At 38.3% G+C, this 18,570-nt stretch overlaps 1 protein-coding gene across 4 annotated transcripts in view; it reads right to left on the reverse strand.

Annotated features, from left to right (window-relative positions):
• Positions 1–18,570, reverse strand: part of CDKL3 (cyclin dependent kinase like 3) — a 95,264-nt gene that overhangs the window by 40,882 nt on the left and 35,812 nt on the right. For 2 of the 4 annotated variants that reach the window (XM_089908452.1, XM_089908453.1), the window contains exons 6-11: positions 17,499–17,587; positions 15,290–15,443; positions 14,867–15,183; positions 13,658–13,748; positions 12,013–12,175; positions 11,105–11,197 (exon numbers count right to left, since the gene is read on the reverse strand). In XM_089908452.1, the coding sequence (XP_089764578.1) occupies positions 11,133–11,197; positions 12,013–12,175; positions 13,658–13,748; positions 14,867–15,183; positions 15,290–15,443; positions 17,499–17,587 (879 nt within the window). In that variant the 3' untranslated portion in view covers positions 11,105–11,132. Of the gene's footprint in view, positions 1–11,104; positions 11,198–12,012; positions 12,176–12,210; positions 13,749–14,862; positions 15,184–15,289; positions 15,444–17,498; positions 17,588–18,570 lie in introns of those variants that run through there. The other 2 variants (XM_089908454.1, XM_089908455.1) reach the window with 2 other exon arrangements.

Here is an 18,570-nt window from a genome sequence, read left to right on the forward strand (position 1 = left end):
GTTTTTCAAGGCTTGATTTGTGAACCAAGATGTGATCTATCCTGGAGAATGTTCTGTGTGCACTTGAGAAGAAAGTGTATTCTGCCACTTTGGGGTGAAATGTTCTATAAATATCAAATAGATCTATCTGGCCTATTGTGTCATTTAAAGCTTATTAATTTCCTGTCTGGATGATCTGTCCATTGGTATAAGTGAGGTGTTAAAGACCCCCACTATTATTGTGCTGTCGATATCCTCTTCTATAGCTGTTAGCATTTGCCTTATGTATTGAAGTGCTCCTATGTTGGGTGCATAAACATTTATAATTGTTATACCTTCTTGGATTGATCCCTTGATCATTATGTAGTGTCCCTCCTTATCTCTTGTAACAGCCTTTATTTTAAAGTCTATTTTATTTGACACAAGTATTGCTACTCCCGCTTTCTTTTGATTTCCATTTACATGGAATATCTTTTTCCATCCCTTCACTGTCAGTCTATATGTGTCCCTACGTCTGAAGTGGGTCTCTTGTAGACAGGATACATATGGGTCTTATTTTCGTATCCATTCAGCCAGTCTGTGTCTTTTCATTGGGGTACTTAATCCATTTACATTCAAGTTTATTATCAATACATATGTTCCTATTACATTTTCTTAATTGTTTTGGGTTTGTTTTTGTGGGTCTTTTTCATAGCTTGTGTTTCCTGCTTAGAGAAGTTTCTTTAGCATTTGTTGTAAAGCTGGTTTGGTGGTGCTGAATTCTCTTAGCTTTTGCTTATCTGAAAAGCTTTTGATCGCTCCATCAAATCCGAAAGAGATCTTTGCTGGGTAGAATAATCTTGGTAATAGGTTTTTCTCTTTCATCACTTTAAGTATATCCTGCCACTCCCTTCTGGCCTGCAGAGTTTCTGCTGAAAAATCAGCTGATAACCTTATGGAGATTCCTTTGTATGTTATTTTTTGGTTTTCCCTTGCTGCTTTTAATTTTTTTTTCTTTGAATTTAATTTTTGTTACTTTGATTAATAGGTGTCTTGGTGTGTTTTTCCTAGGGTTTATCCTATATGGGACTCTCTGTGCTTCCTGGACTCGGGTGACTATTTCCTTTCCCATGTTAGGGAAGTTTTCCACTATAATCTCTACAAATATTTTCTCAGACTCTTTCTTTGTCTCTTCTTCTTCTGGGATCCCTATAATTTGAATGTTGGTACACTTAGTGTTGTCCCAGAGGTCTCTGAGATTGTCTTCAATTCTTTTCATTTTTTCTTTATTCTGCTCCTTGGCAGTTATTTCTACTATTTTTTCTTCTAGCTCATTTATTCGTTCTTCTGCCTCCATTATTCTGTTATTGATTCCTTCTAGTGTATTTTTCATTCCAGTTCAGTTATTGTGTTGTTCATCCGTTTGTTCTTTAGTTCTCCTAGATCTCTGTTAAACATTTCTTGTATTTTCTCAATCCGTGCCTCCATTCTATTTCCAAGATTCTGGATCATCTTTACTATGATTACTCTGAATTCTTTTTCAGGTAGATTGCCTACTTCCTCTACATTTATTTGGTCTTGTAGGTTTTTACCTTGCTCCTTCATCTGTGACATATTTTTTTGCCGTCTCTTTTTTTTTTTTAATTTTTATGAGTGGAATTGTGTTCCTGTCTTACTGGTTGTTTGGCCTGAGGCTTCCAAAACTGGAGTTTGTAGGCTGTTGGGTAGAGCTGGGTTTGGGTGCTGAGATGAGGAACTCTGTGAGACCTCACTCTGATGAATATTCCCTTGGGTCTGAGGTTCTCTGTCAGCCCAGTGGTTTGGACTCGGAGCTCCCACTGCAGGAGCTTTGGCCTGACCCCTGGCTCATGAAGATCCCACAAATTGCGTGGGGTGACAAAAAAAAAAAAGGACAATAACAAAGTAAAAAATAAAATTAGACTAGGAAACTTACAGATATGTTAGAAAGCATATAAAAATATAGATGAATCAACAACTGGAAGGTACAACAGTACCACAATAGTAAAAAAGAGGAGGAGGGAAAAGAAAAAGGTGGGGAGGGCTTCCCTGGTGGCCCAGTGGTTCAGAGTCCGCCTGCCGATGCAGGGGACGTGGGTTCATGCCCTGGTCTGGGAAGATCCCACATGCCGCAGAGTGGCTGGGCCCGTGAGCCATGGCCGCTGAGCCTGCGCGTCCAGAGCCTGTGCTCTGCAACGGGGGAGGCCATAACAGTGAGAGGCCCACGTACCACAAAAAAAAAAAAGAAAAAGGGGGGGAAGGTCTTGGTTGTGGAGGGTGGGGCCTAAGAAAAGGTGAGGTTTGGGTGGTGGGCGGGGCCAATGCTCAGAACCCACAGGGCTGGAAAAAGCCCCAGTGGCTGTGGGGATGGGGCCTAGGCTCAACAGAAGGGGCCAGGTGTGCCCCCCAACCCTGGTGTCAGAGGGCGGGGGACCTCACCTGGGAGCCCAGCAGGCTTCCTGGGCTTGAGTGGGCGGGGCAAACGCCCTCCTCTCCTGCTCCTCCCAGAGGTCCCCTCCCACCTGCAGCTCCTGAGCTCCCTGGCCTCAGGGTGCTGATCCTATCCGGCCTCCACTTCTCCTTCCCCCTCAGTCCCCCCACGTCCTACCAGTTCACCTGGGGGTCCCTCCCGTGTCCTTGGGCATCAGGGTCCCCCACCAGCAGCTGGAAGGCACCCCAGTTTTTAGATCTATTTTAAAGTTCACTAATTCTCTCTTCAAAGCTAATTAACATTTGACCAATCCACTAGGATTCTAATTTCTATTATTATATATTTATTTCTAGATGGATGTTCCATTTTTTCTTTTTCCAAATCTGCCTGGTTATCTTTTATGGTCTCTTGTTTTTTTTAATCATATAATCAATATTCTCTTTATTTCTTTATATGTAGTAAATAAGCCTCTGTGTGTATCTGACTAGTTTAATTTATAAAGTCTTAGCAGATTTGCTTCTGTTTGCTGTTTCTGCAAACTCTCATTCATGTTGGCTTATTTTTTGTGTGTTTGTGATTTTTAATAGTGAGCCCATGTGCACAGTATAAGTATCTGTGGAAATTCTTTAAGACCTTCATTTAAAGTACATTCCTGGGACTTCCCTGGTGGTGCAGTGGTTAGAATCCACCTGCCAATGCAGGGAACACAGGTTTGATCCCTGGTCCAGGAAGATCCCACATGCCACAGAGCAACTAATCACATGTGCCACAACTATTAAGCCCCCGTGCCTAGAGTCCGTGCTCCACAATAATAGAAGCCCCCACTCTCTGCAACTAGCGAAAAGCCCGCACACAGCAATGAAGACCCAACGCAGCCAAAAAAAAAAAAAAAACTCAAACATCAAAATAAATAACATTTTTTTAAAAATTAAAAAAATAAAGTGCATTCCTCCAGAGAGTATTTGTGTTTGATTGATTCTGATAGGTAACTGGATTCATTATTTACCCATTGGCACTTTTTTTTTTTTTTTTTTTTTTACCCATTAGCACTTTAAACCACATTCTAATCTTGGGTTTTTTGGATCACACGTGTAGTTGAAATGTGACACCAAACCTGTATGAAGGATGGTTATGAGTTCTCAGGGAAAAGGTTGTTGGTTTGATTTTTTTTTCCATCCAGAGCCAAGGACAAGACAAACAAATTTCTCTATAATCACTCTTTGAGGAGTATATTTTGTCTAATTCACTCTTTACTAAGGGTATCACTTTTTAAGGACTCAGCTTTATGTGTAGTTTCCAATACAACTTCTTACCTTGCTTAGGCCCTAGACTTTATCTCCAATGCTCTAAACCACCAGTAACTTTTGGCCATTAATGAGAAGTTTCATAATTGGAATTTTTCAGGATATCCAACACATACAGTCAGATATCTAGTACACGTATTGCCAAGAAAAAGTAGAATTGCTTTTGATCTGAGAAGGCTGAAACGTGATAAAAACTTCAACTAAGCCCTCCTAAAGGCACACAGAATTGTGAGTGCTCTGAAGTTTTAAAGAACTGCAACATGACACCACTAACTGCCAACCCAAGATCTCTTCTGAGAAGCTTGCTCTGTGACATCCATGCCTCAGATTCTTACTGATCATTTTTAACATCATTCATTGATTCTTCAGCAAGTCTTCAAACTACTAAGGTCATTCTGAATTTAAATTATTTGTTCCATACATATCAAGGTACATAATTATATGAAGGTACTGGGGGGTAGGATGTAAAGGTACAAAGATATAAATTAAGAGGTAAGCAACTAGCATCATAAAGCAGGATGTGAAACATATAAATTTGTTTATATATAATATATAGTATTATATTAAACAATAAAAAACGGTAGTCTAATTTTATTCTTCAAGGTGTTAAATGCATCAGGGTACTTCCTATCATTGTGACTATATTCTATGTTCCTTCTTCCAAATGAAAGGAAATGAGTGTCACATAGCAGCAACCTACTGAGCTACCAGTTGTAACCCCTTCCACTTACAACAACTCCACTTGGCCAAAGGATTGAAACCAGGACTCCTAATCATCACATGAATATCTACCCAACAGATTTCAAAACTTGACCTGCTTGACTGCCAATTCAGCTGCCACTGCCTCTGCCGTTCCCACTTCTCTGCATGACTTTTGGTAGCCACAGAGAACCAAGTAATGGCAATCCCATCAGCCCTGGTCCGGGAAGATCCCACATGCCGCGGAGCAACTAAGCCCGTGCACCACAACTACTGAGCCTGCGCTCTAGAGCTCACGAGCCACAACTACCGAAGCCCGCACGCCTAGAGCCCATGCTCTGCAACAAGGGAAGCCACCACAAAAAGCCCGCGCACTGCAACAAAGAGTAGCCCCCGCTCGCCAAAACTAGAGAAAGCCTGAGCACAGCAACAAAGACCCAACGCAGCCAAAAATAAATACATTTATTAAAAAAAAAAGTAATGTAACATTTTATACATGTAGAGCAGACATGTATTTGTTATCCATGCCAACTTCACATCCAAACAAATAGAGACCAAGGCACAGATCCCCTCAGAATTTCACAGGCAGTGTATAACAACAGTAAAGGGAACCCATAGACCTAATTTATTACCAAAGTGAATGAAGTCAGGATAAACTCGGACAACTTGGACAAAAGAACTAAGATTAAAGACCATAATTCTGGGGAATTCCCTGGTGGTCCAATGGTTAGGACTCTGTGCTTTCACTGCTGTGGCCTGGGTTCAATCCCTGGTCGGGCAACTAAGATCCCACAAGCCATGGGCGTGGCCAAACAAACAAAACCATAATTCTGCATCTTTGAAGGAGACAACTAAATTTCATCAGTACAGTACAAACTCACTATGTCCTGTGTGTATTAAACTTTATCTCAGTAAGTCCTCACAAAATCTCTAAGAGATAAGCTATTCTTGTCCCAATTTTCCAACTGAGGAAAACTGAGGCAACAAAATACCACACACATACTCCCCAGTGAAGAAGTGGTAAAAGCCATGATTTTAATTTAAGCAATCTGATTATAATCTGGACTCTGTTATACTATGTGGCTTTTTTTTTAAGATTTTTTTTTCATGTGGACCATTTTTAAAGTCTTTACTGAATTTGTTACAACATTGCTTCTGTTTTACGTTTTGGCGTTTTGGCTTTTTGGCCCCGAGGCATGTGGGATCTCAGCTCCCTGACCAGGGATCAAACCACCTCACCCCCCCGCATTGGAAGGAGAAATCTCAACCACTGGACAGCCAAGGAAGTCCCATACCACATGGCTTTTAATAAAAATTGAATGTTCATTCAACAAATATTTTTAAAAAGAAAAAAGCCCCAGAAATTTATAGGTATAGTTTCAATAAATATTCTGATACCACTAGATATTCTGTTTAAAAGAGAGCAATTAAAAGGAACCAATTTTCTAAACTCAAATCTATCAAACAACAATCCAAGGAAGTCTATTGATAGCAGATTATTCCATTATAAATCTGGGTTTTAAGGTTTTTCATGAGGCAGCAGATGCTTTAAACATTTTAATAATACTGTTCAATGTAATAATTAGTAGCCACAAAGAAATTACTCAGAGATGCCCAAGAGATGCTGCCTGAAATGTATATAAATAATCTAGGGCTTGGTTTGAAAGGTCCTAAGACTTCGGAGTCATTCACCTGAGGAAACCCAAATCCTAGCATGCATTTTTATTACATTTCTCATCTCAGGGAGTAAAAACCACTTTTTAGAGCAAAAAGCACTGCCTCATTAGGATCCCATCTTCATACACTAGTTCAGTCCAACAGGGAACTGAATGGCTAGTCCTGTTAGATCAGGGCAGACACTAGCTCCAGGTCCTGAAAATGCTGGACATTGAGCTCCCTCTGGAGGAGATTAGGACTAAGTGACTTCAAAGAGAACTTCAGAATCACCTTTTCTCTTTGGCAAGAGGGCCACAGAGACCATGTAATAGCCCCTGGATAGCTGGAATCTCTATACTGCTATCCACTAAATGAAAAGCCAATTGTGAAGAGCAAGCCCCTTAACCCAAAGTTAGTCTGAAAGTCAATCGGAAGCAAAGTTCATTTTATTTACCTCTTTGAGTTATATATTTCGTTTATTCTTTCGATACTATCCAATTAAGCAAGCAAATTACTTCACTTATTCTAAGCCAAGAGAGTTAACTAAGAGACCTTCATAACACTGAGACAATACTCACATAATTTCTCACTCTATGACAAGTACTAAGGGTACTAATTTAGGACTTGCCTGGTCTCCTGACACGCAGTCACTAAAGAAACAGAAATGTGGTGACTTGCGGTGGATAATCTAAAATTCTGACCCAGATACTGTAACTCACTTAGTAGAGCATTACTTTTTTTTACCCTTTCACTTGTCTTACCTGAATTTCCTTGTCTCTTTATGAATTTTGAGATACAATTTTTCTAACTTATCTGAGAATCCTCTGAATTCTGTTCCTAAAAAGCATCTTTCAGTTTTACCTATAAATGTAACTAAGTTTCAATTCCTCCATTAAAACACTAACAAACTGTAAGTTCACCTTGTCTACTTCACCTTTAAACTCCATGCTGAATGACTGCTATTCATTCCTTGTTCAGCTACTTGAACAATGAATATTAGCATGCTATAGGAAGCACATTCTACCACACCAATAAAATTATTTCATATTTTATTCTTTGGTTTTTTTCAAGTGATTATTATGTAGGTGCTTAATAAATTCATTCATTCATTCACAAAGAAAATGCTGAGTGTCAATATATGCTAGGCACTATTCTATGCTGGGGAATATCGCAGCAAACAAAACACTAAATTCCCTGCCCTCATGTAGTTCATAGTTTGTTGGAGGGACACCATTAATAAATAAAGCTTGTCAGATAGAGAAATGCTATATGAAGAAGTAAAACAGGAAACAGAAATGGGAATGGGGAAAGTTGTCATTTTAAGTAACATGGTAGAGAAAGCTTCATATACGCGTAAAAGGAGGTTGTCCTGAACAACAGAAGAAGGTAAAGGAGGGAACCATGCAGTGACCTGAGGAAAGATATTTCTCAGCAGAAGAAACAGCAAAAACAAAGGTTCTGAGGCAGAAGCATAGTCAGGAACAGCAAGGAGGCCAGTGGGCCTGGAACAGAATGAGCAATAGAGAAGAGAAGTAGCAAATAGCGTCAAAGAGAGGGTAGAGGCATACTGTGTAGGGTCGTGGAGGTTATTGTAATGTCTGTGCTTTTACTTTGTGTGAAGTGGGAAGCATGGGGGGTTTTGAGCAGAGCAATGACATCATCTGATTTATGTTTTATTAAGAATACTCAGGCAGGGGGAGGAGTCAAGATGGCAGTGTAGGAAGACACAGAGTTAGTGTCTCCCCACAACTAGGGCTCCTGCTGGCCGCTGGTAGGGGACTCTGACCCCCAAGAAGATGGGAGAAAGCCCAGAGTGAACCGGTAGGGTGTAGGGGGACCAAGGGGGGAGGAGAAGTGGAGGCCACACAAGATCGGCATCCCTGAGGCTGGGGAGATCAGGAGAGGCAGATGGGAGAGACTCTCCAGGAAGAGCAGGAGAGGAGCGGAGGGTGATTGCCCCACCCACTTGGGCCCAGGGAGCCTGCTGAGCTGGTCCCCTGCCCTCGAAGACCGCCCTTAGCCCTCCCCCCACCCCCCACCCCCCCACCCCAGCCGCATTGGTCCTGGGGGCATAGGAGGGAAGGCGGAAGTGGGGGGGGATCAGGAGAGGCAGGTGGGAGGGGCCCTCCCAGACCCCAGACCAGAGGAGACTTGTCAATTTGTATTTTTAAGATTTAAAAGAAAAGACACTACCAAAAAAAAAAAATCTGTTCCTCTTCAAATTCTTCCCCTTACAATGGCCTTCTCCACCCTAAAATTAGAAACCAAGCCAATAAGTGGGATAAGAATGTAAATACATGTTGCCAAAACCTTGCCTGTATTAATGTTAAATTATATGTAACAATATATTCTATATAAACTACTAAATGATAAACATGCTGGTCAAGCCAAAAGATTTGCTTCAATGCTTTGCTCAATTTCCATCCTTTTAAACAACCTTCATGATGTTTAAATACTGCTCCAGAACGTCCAGTGTGAAACCAAACCCACATTTCATGTTTATCAAGTGTATTTGTTTGCTCAGAAACGTTTGGTGCTCCCAGACATTGGGATCTCACTTTATTACACATTTAGAAACTCTTCCATCTATAATTATAAAGTTCTGAACCAAAGCTAAGAATGACCACTGATCAAACATGACTGAGATAACAGGTCATCAAATAAAATTATATGACTTAACGTAAGCTGTAGTTTTATTAGGATGTACCAGTCAGGAAGTTTTTATAAATTAATGTTCAAATTAAGAAAACATGAATAATTTAAAGATTAATAAATTTTAAAACAAATTTAGGTGAGTATACACATAACTACACAGGATTTACGATATATCTGTAGAATTCTCTAGTCAGCATTTTTGTGTATGTAATATTAATAAAAAGGATTTTTTTTTAACCATATAGTGATTCTGGGATTCCCTGAATTTTCAGCTGCTGCATTTTCTACTCTACATCTGGCAGGTTCTTCTTCCTTTCAGTTTATGCATTTCCTGTATTCTAAAAAGTAAATAGAAACAGGACCTTAATTGGGGAAATGGTGAGTCTCTGGCTAAGGAAATACAGCCACAGATAAGTACTTGTAATTTGCACCTGGGGGTTATTTTATAAGGTACAGGAAGACTATTTAGCAAAGTATTCCTTATTATCATCATGAGACAAAACTGAAGGTGGCTTTTCTACGGACTCTCCTCTCTTGCCTAACTCACTCATCAGCAGTAATTAGAATTTCTCTCTAGGTCACAGAGTCTATTCAGTTCATGTATACACTATTAACTGGGAAGTGCCTGGATGTGATTTGGTAATTCAAAAGGAAATCAATGAATAGAACAAATAAGTTGCCATTCCCTATCTTAGTTTTTTAAAACATGTCATATTCTCTCATGCTCTAAATTAGCAAACTACCAACTCAAAATTTAGGAAATTTTCTTAATTCTGACGTTAATTTATTGAAAGCATTTGAACCAGTCATATGCAATTTCAGTAGCTTGTCAGAACTGCATTTGAATGATTAGTACAAATAAACTACAACCATCATTGACGACTTCTGGATATTCCTAACACCTACAACTGTTTCAACGTTACTCTTTTTTTTGTGTGTGTGTGGTACGCGGGCCTCTCACTGCTGTGGCCTCTCCCGTTTTGGAGCACAGGCTCCGGACACGCAGGCTCAGCGGCCATGGCTCCGCGGCATGTGGGATCTTCCCGGACCGGGGCACCGACCCATGTCCCCTGCATCGGCAGGCGGACTCTCGACCACTGCGCCACCAGGGAAGCCCTCAACGTTACTCTTAAAAAGAGCGTCTTTTCAGGAGTTCTACACCATATGTACAAAAAGGGGTTTTCCTTTCCTACTTACTTTTGTATTTTTAAAATGACAGAACTGTCTTAAGAGTTCCTTTCTTCCTGCATTAAAATATAATTTTAGTTCTGGGGGCTCTCATAGGACAGCAGAATAAACACATGTAGCACATTACTAGTCTGCCCAAACTTAAGAGCCCTAACTCACCCAATCATTCAAAAAATGTGCAAATGGTGTGCTGTTCAACATGCTGTGACCCAGGTTTAAAAGTTTAAAGCCACCTTATTACTTTTTATAACAAACTAAAAGATGACCATTAATGCCGTTCTTGTTCTACCTAGAAAATATTTCTTTTCTGCAAAGTTGACTGTGGAGTTGTTAACAAGTTCTAGGCCAGGAATAAGGCATAAATGTCACTGTGAAAATATATCTAACAGTGTCTGATAACTCTTACCTGAATGTTGTAGAGATTCAATAGACTTAGTTAAAATACATCCTTACATAATTTCAGATCAAAGTTTCTATCTTCTAATTTCTTCAAATTTCCTTAGGAAGTATGTACTAATTTTATCATGAATAAAAATGTAGTCAATTTTATTTAGAAAATAAGAAACTGAGATAACAAAGTTAATGACCTCACAGGTGTACAGGATAGAAGGCTGTCAATATAATTTAATTCAGTGGGTGCTCAGCATAATCCCTTTCCCTTAAAAGAGTACCTTTAAAGAGTATTCATTTAGATGTTGATGGCTTCAAGATTCCCAAATAAAATTCAAGATTATCTGATAGCTGAGAGCAAATCTTTGAAAATAGGACAGTAGGTGGAGAGCAGAGATGGGGGAGTAAATTATACAAAAAAACAGGAAGAAAAAGGCTAAAGACAAAATACATATGTTCTTGTGGCCAGTATAATCCTATGTTTATACCATTATTCCTTTCCTCTGGCATGGTTTACCCACCACCAGGTAGTATACATAACACACATACTATTTTCCATGGGTACCATATATTCAATCACTCAACATTCAAATGAGAGTTCGTATTTACTACCCTCAAAAAATAACTTTTAAAAATCTTTTGTAATTGGTTATTCTAGGAAATTTTAGTTCTGTTTCTAGAGGTCAAAGATTACAGACTTATGAATTTTTATCTGACTTTCCAACAGTAGTAACTAAAATTATATACTAAGTCAAGGGCTCTAAACAGCATTACTTAGTAAAAGCTATAAATAAAAAAGTCTTACCTCTTGTTTTTCTTGATATTGATCTGCATTAAGTTGGTATTTTAGATGAATCTGTTTTCTTTGATTCCCTCTTCAGCACTTTTATCTGTTTAACTTTTGCAAAAATATATACAACAATGAGAACTTGTTACTCCTACCTTGAAATTTTACTTTCCTTTTCAAGAGTTTTAAATGGAAATTCTGATATACGCTAAAGTCAGTTTCTGAGTTTATTATAAAGGAACTGAACAAATCATGAGTTGTAATGGTATTATGTGCCAAACATAAATGATTTGCTATATAATTTTACTAACAGTCTACCAGTCTGTCCTCTAAATAAAGAGGACATTTATTTATAAAATTCTGAGTATAACTGTTAAGTGGATCAGATAATTCCTCTTGAGCTATGCAAGTACTATTTTCTTGCTCTTATATTATCTTTTCACAAGGTGTCACTGTTCTTCAAAGAAACATAATAATAACACTGCAAAAAAATGAGTTTCATTTTATGAGCTCAGTACATGTTATAAATCTTAATCTACTAAATCCTTGGATGCCTGAAGCACACATATCATTCCTCCTATTATATGCGCAAGTTATCACAGAGAAACAGAGGAAACTGATTTGCCCCAGGTCATATATTAAACCAAAAACACCTTCCTCAAATACTGTTCTAACATTCCAACAAAATTGAGCTAATGAAAATTTTACTTTTTAAAGTTTTCTTAACCCTTTTTTAAAGTTATCTCCTTTAAGTCTTACCCATTATTTGACTATGGGAAAAAATTTTTCATCAGCTGAAAATATTTTGCATAGCAATATACTCCTTTCTACCTAAATCACATTATAACATCTAAGTGATATTACCAAAAAAGGTCTTGTAAAAGATTAAGTCTGTAGATTTCCAAAGCTATGCAACAAATGTGTACCTTCCATTCCTTTCATCTCCTTTGACTGTATTGTGAAAGGCAATTCTGGGAAATGGAATTCTTTCCTGTTAGTTCTGGAAAAATTCAGCTTCCTTTTGTTTCCATTTGCCATTTGGTCACTTTGACCTGTTCGCTCATTAAACACACCCTTCTCCATTTGGCTCTAAAAAAACCAAATAAACAAGAGTTAATTTGAAGAAAGGTATGTAACTACTAATTGAATGACAAGCCTACAAATGCCAGGCATTTGGATGGTATAAGATAGGCATACAAATAACTATCTTTGCAAGGTTATTTTAATAAGTAAGAAGTAGAAGAGAACACCATCAAACATATAAACAGATCAAACTCCAATAAAAATTTTATAAAGTAAACTTTTTCTAGCATATTCAATATGTTGAGAATAGTCTTGATCACGAGAACCACAGTCTCAACTTTTAATTTTTGATCCTATTCATTGCATTTTGACTTTGGACAAATTGCTTCAGTTCGTTTTACTAATAACTTATTTTTCTATTTACAAAATGATGTGCTCTGGACACTGGGAAAACCCAAAGGAAAAAATTACTTGTGAACTCAGCATTCTGGAAAAACTTTTGTGTTACCTGTTTTTGCTCGCTTGACAACAGATGACAGAAACTTTCCTAGGTTAATGAACACTCTTCCACAATGTAATGCATAGTATCCCACTGTGTGGATGTACTTTAACGTACTTAACCAGTCACTTGCTCTTGGATGGATTTGTGTTGTTTTCAATGTTTTATTATTATAAATAACACTGTGCTTCAATTTTTTTTTTCTTTTTTTTTTTTTGCGGTACGCGGGCCTCTCACTGTTGCGGCCTCTCCCGTTGCAGAGCACAGGCTCCGGACGCGCAGGCTCAGCAGCCATGGCTCACGGGCCCAGCCGCTCCGCAGCATGTGGGATCTTCCCTGACCGGGGCACAAACCTGCGTCCCCTGCATCGGCAGGCGGACTCTCAACCACTGCGCCACCAGGGAAGCCTGTGTGCTTCAATTTTTAATTGAACTATTTTCCTATGTGAAAAATGAGGAAATGAACTACATTGATTATGTTTTCTTGTGAAAAGATGTATCTATTTGGTAATTGCTCTTAATCTAAAAAGTAAGATATTAAAATCATTTCTTGGAAGTGAAAAACCAAAAAGTCTTGTGACTTTTTTTTTTTTAATATTTATTTATTTATTTGGCTGCGCCAGGTCTTCATTGCGGCATGCGGGATCTTTTTTTTTTTTTTTTTCAGTTGCAGTATACAGGATCTAGTTCCCTAGCCAGGGATCGAACCCAGGCCCCTGCACTGGGAGAGTGGAGTCTTAACCACTGGACCACCAGGGAAGTCCAGTCTTGTGACTTTCGGATTCCGACTCAGTCTTGTGACTTTTAAAGGTGAAAATCTTAACTTCTTTTCCCAAGTCACACATTAAATACACAAATAAAGTTATAAGAAATTAAAATTGTGAAAGCACTAAGGAAACGATGACCTATTTTCACCTCAGGAAAAAAAAAAACAGGAAACTAAAAGCACGTTAAAAAAAATGTTAGAGCCCCAAACATAGAGAAAATGACAGAAGGTGGGGGGATAATGTTGAAAGAGGCCATATTTTAATGACGAGCTTCTTGCCTTACTTGAGTGGGACCTGTATCCTCATGCCTATTAGATATAACTTGTCCAAAAGATTGTGAAGAAGTACGTCTCTTTTTTGCTCTTTCAGTTAACCTATTATTTAAAAAAATGAGAAGTTATTAGAACTTCCCAGAATTGCTTCTGTTTTAGCTTCAATAATGATGTTATACCATGGTAGTCTACTATTTGAACAATAAGTGCAAAAATGCAACTGTTAGTCCTTAAGTACCAATTGCTCTAAGTAAAGAGGCGAAAACAGTGCAGAGAACAACTCACTCATGGCTAACATCAGTGGTGACAACCATGTTGTCAGGTTACTCCAGCTGGCCTATTTGGTCCCTTCTGTCTGTTCTGAACCTGGATCTCTTAACTACTGGGTTCATGACCTTCCGAGCTCTCTGACCAGGGCTAGTTTGTAACTATGGTTATTGCAACCATGGTTTAGGAGTCACCTCAAGAACGACTGGACACCTGCTGTCTATATTCTGTTGTACAGACATGTCCACTTGCCACCTCTGCAGACCACTAAGCTTCACAACTTATAGCCCAAATCAGTCTGTTAGGATTGGCTTCGGATAACTGAACTAAGCCTCCTTCCCCAACTAGAGCCATAGTAATTTCCCTAAATTTAGAATGGGCCCTGATGCCTTGCTAGGCAGACCCTTGTCATCCATTACACTTCCCTTGATTAACCAGACTCATGGTACCAGTCTCTCAATCTGTATTAGTAGTTAAATCTAAAATTGGTCCAATATGCTGTTTTTATCCCAAAATTTGACCTTGAAAAGCTACTTGACTACACATGATTATTTTCAACTATCTTTTCTCCATTTAGACAATTTGCTATGATACGAAAATAAAGCTTACTTTATTATTCAAAGGCACATCAATACCAAAACTGAGGTCACACTACATTTTTCTCTTCAAATGGGAAGTAATTTTTCTGAGAGACTTTTTTTTTTTTAAGTGAGGTTTTTCCAAACAGCATTAGTGAAAAACTAAACACCTAGAGAGCCAAGAAAAGTTAATTTCTTCTGTAGCATTCATATGAAGCACTTAGTAATGGCCCATTATATGATTATAATTTCAATATACCTTCAAATTCAGTTTATATATAGATACTATGAAGTTGATTCTTTGAAATACCATTATATAAAAACACTGTATTACTTAGGTCCATTACCTTCTGTTTCTTTTCTGTTAAAACTCACCTTGAATTGTAGTGGAAGAGATTTGAAGCCATCAAATTCCTGCTAGTTAGATTGATGGGTGGCATCACCATACTACTTCCAGCATGTGGATCGTCTTTCATGCCCATAGAGTTAGTGCTGGGATTGACAGGGTTTGGTGGTTCACTGATTACAGGTTTTATATCTTGAGACACAGTATGAGCAATTTCAACTGCATCCTGTTGAAAATGTCCACCTTCACACTCCATCTTTTTTGGTTCTAAGATATCTCCTTTTCCTCCTTTAACTTTAATAACTCTGACTTTGATCTCCTTGGGCTTTTTCTCTTTTTCCATTTCCTAGAAAAAATACATCCAAAATCTGAGTCAGGAGAACAGTTATTTTTATCATTAGAGTACTAACTATAAAATAGTTATACTGGCTAAAAAGAAGACCAATTTTTACCTTTCCCAAAACTGAAGTACTTAGCAGTGTATTGGTATAAATTGTTTTTCTATCATCTTTCATAAATTCATTTTCTTTAGAATTCTCTTTTGGCTTTATGAATGAATTGACTTTTCCTTCTTGTAGCAATTTAGCTCTCAGTTCTGGTATGAATCTGATAAAACAAGCAATATCAAACACTTTTATTTATGTTGATAGAGTATTTTATCTTTAAAAGACTTTCTAATCAATTAATTTGCATTTGAGCTACAGCATAAATAAGTTATCAGTAATGCATGCCAAGAGATGGCACAATATTTACCGAATACAAATTGTTTCCTGGTAAAGATACATCTTTCTAAAATTTTTCCGAGGTAATCTACTATTAATAAAACTTTTACAAGATAGGCTTATATGAATTAGATTCCTTTTGTGATACAAAGTTTACTTAATAAAAGCATCGTTTTTAATTTTGATAAATATACTATTATTTTCAAGGAAGACTCAGGCCACTTTGTCCCTTTTGTAGTTCTTCAAAGTAACAGGACTTAAAAGATGAACTAGTTTCTAAAATCTTACTCTAGACAAATATTTTCAAAACAAAATGTAATAGAATACATCAATATTGAAGGGAGATTGTTTTGGTTTTAGTTAGGCTTTTTTAAAGTTATTTATTTTTTAATAGAAAATCCATTCACATGGCTTAAAACTCAAAAGGTTATAACGAAAAATCTCTTTCCCACCCCTCTCCCGGAGTTGCACAGTTTCCCTCCTTGAAGCAGCTACTGCCATCAGTTTGGGACTGAATGAATTCTACCATGAATGAATTCTTCCCTAGAATTATAGTAAAGGGTAGTGTGAGGAGATGAAGAAAGTAACCAGTATCATTAGTTTGGCTGAATAAGAAAATGCACATTTCTGTTAAAACTTCCTTGCATTGCAGAAGGTCCATGAAAAGAAGAGGTCTCTTATCCAATTAAAAGGTCTTCCCCCAAACATTTTCTGAGGCTTCTATTATTGGAACTCAAGAACTTTCACCCCATAATAGTAAAATCCTAATATCTAAATACCCAAGAGAAATCAGTCTATGTAGAATTGATAGGAAACGATTTTTTTATTCAATAACTGACACTTCTTATCAATGGCACTTTTTTTTTTTTTGCGGTACATGGGCCTCTCACTGTTGTGGCCTCTCCCATTGCGGAGCACAGGCTCCGGACGCGCAGGCTCAGTGGCCATGGCTCACAGGCCCAGCCGCTCCACAGCGCATGTGGGATCTTCCTGGACTGGGACACGAACCCGAGTCCCCTGCATCAGCAGGCGGACTCTCAACCACTGCGCCACCAGGGAAGTCCTCAATGGCACTTTTAATATATCTTCTAATTTTTTTAGATTAAAATTCCTGAAATGCCTGAAGTTCTAGTTACTCTCAAAGATTCCCTTTTCTTTGCCTTTTTCTATTTTGGTCTATCTTCAATGGAGGTCCTGGTCTTTTCTATGCCTGATCTTAACTCCATCACATTTTTAATTAATATTCATGTTTGTGACCTCGTATCCAAAGGCAAACTGAATGATTTTGCAATTAATGAGAAACCTTTCCTGTTTCTTTCAAAGCCCAAATAGAAAATGGTGTTTTTTTTTAAAAAGCATGGCTGACTTATGAATCTACATTGTCATTATATATTTTAGATACAATGTGAGACAGAGACAGGCTTTAAGAGGCATGGTCCCTGTCTTCAAGGAACATCCAGTTTGCTGGGGAGAATAAAACAACAGGAACTGCAACAGAGAATAAGTAAAGCAGAGAAAAAAAATCATCTGGGAAATGAATGCTAATTGTAGTATATAGATCAGAGATGCTATCAGAGAGGAAAAACTGGACTATTCTGAGTCAGAGGTCTAAATGGAAACAAAGCTAGAAAGTATTTATTGTTTATTTAATGTTATCTCTGGTCTATAATGAGAATTGAAAATGCATGTGAAGAGCTTAGCACACTGCCTAGGACATAGTAACTGTGTAATGAATGTTATGTACACTTTTTTTTATTATTAGAATTTTTACCATGACACCTGTAAATCTATCATATACTTAGTCAATACAGAAACTCAGTAAGTTTTTGATAAATTGAATTCTTCTGTTGTGTAACATTAACCTACATAGCAATTTTCATGCTAGCAAAACATCCTAATATAAAACACGAAAAAGTCCACACTCCCTCAAAATGCTTACTTTTCAATAAATCCATCTCTAGTAAAATACTCATGATGCAGAAGATCAGTAGATGATATCCTCTCAGCAGGATCAATTTGTAAACAAGCCTAGAAAATGAAAAAAGATTCTATGTTAAACAAACTCTTAACAGGGCTCCTAAAGGTAAATGTTAAATTTATTTCACAAATGTAGGTGTAATTAATTACCCAGAGCTAAAATAGTTCTTGAAAAGATGGAATTAGACCTCAGGAATTTCCAACAGTGAGTTCTGACCACTTATTTCCCTAAGAAATTTGTACGTGTAAGGCATTATTACAGGTTAAATGGTCTGTGATTCTAGCCAAAACAGAAGTCGGTCTATTTCTGCTGGAATTAGCAGGAATTAATTAGCTCATTTTGATCCTCTTATCAGCCCTGTAAGGTGGAAAGTTCATGGATTATCATTTCCATTTTACAGAACTAGAAGCATGATTAGTGATTTGCCAAACTAGAATTTTAATCCATATTGTCTGATTACTAATCTGGTGCTCTTTCTATGGCATAAAACAGTTTCACAAATATCCAAGCCCCCAAATCTTTCAATAACCCAGTATCAGAACAGCTCTTTTCTGTTTCCCTAACTTGGGAGGACTTCAACTGAATAGAGAACCAAAAAAACCCCACAAAACAAAAAGAGGCAATGGAAGTAAGAGTTTTGGATAAGGGGCTTCCCTGGTGGCGCAGTGGTTAACAGTCTGCCTGCCAATGCAGGGGATGTGGGTTCGAGCCCTTGTCCAGGAATATCTCACATGCTGCGGAGCAGCTGAACCCACGTGCCACAGCTACTAAAGCCCACGTGCCACAGCTACTGAAGCCCGCGTGCCACAGCTACTGAAGCCCGCGTGCCACAGCTGCTAAAGCCCATGTGCCACAGCTACTGAAGCCCACCCACCTAGACCCTGTGCTCCGCAGCAGGAGAGGCGACCACGGTGAGAGGCCCGCGCACCACAGCGAGGAGTGGCCCCCGCTTGCTGCAACTAGAGAGGGCCCGCGCACAGCAACGAAGACCCAATGCAGCCTTTAAAAATAAATAAATAAATAATTTTAAATT

Source organism: Delphinapterus leucas, chromosome 3 (genome assembly GCF_059928025.1).
Source record: "Delphinapterus leucas isolate spDelLeu-1000000601 "Yukka" chromosome 3, BTC_Dleu_Yukka2, whole genome shotgun sequence".
Taxonomy (NCBI): domain Eukaryota; kingdom Metazoa; phylum Chordata; class Mammalia; order Artiodactyla; family Monodontidae; genus Delphinapterus; species Delphinapterus leucas.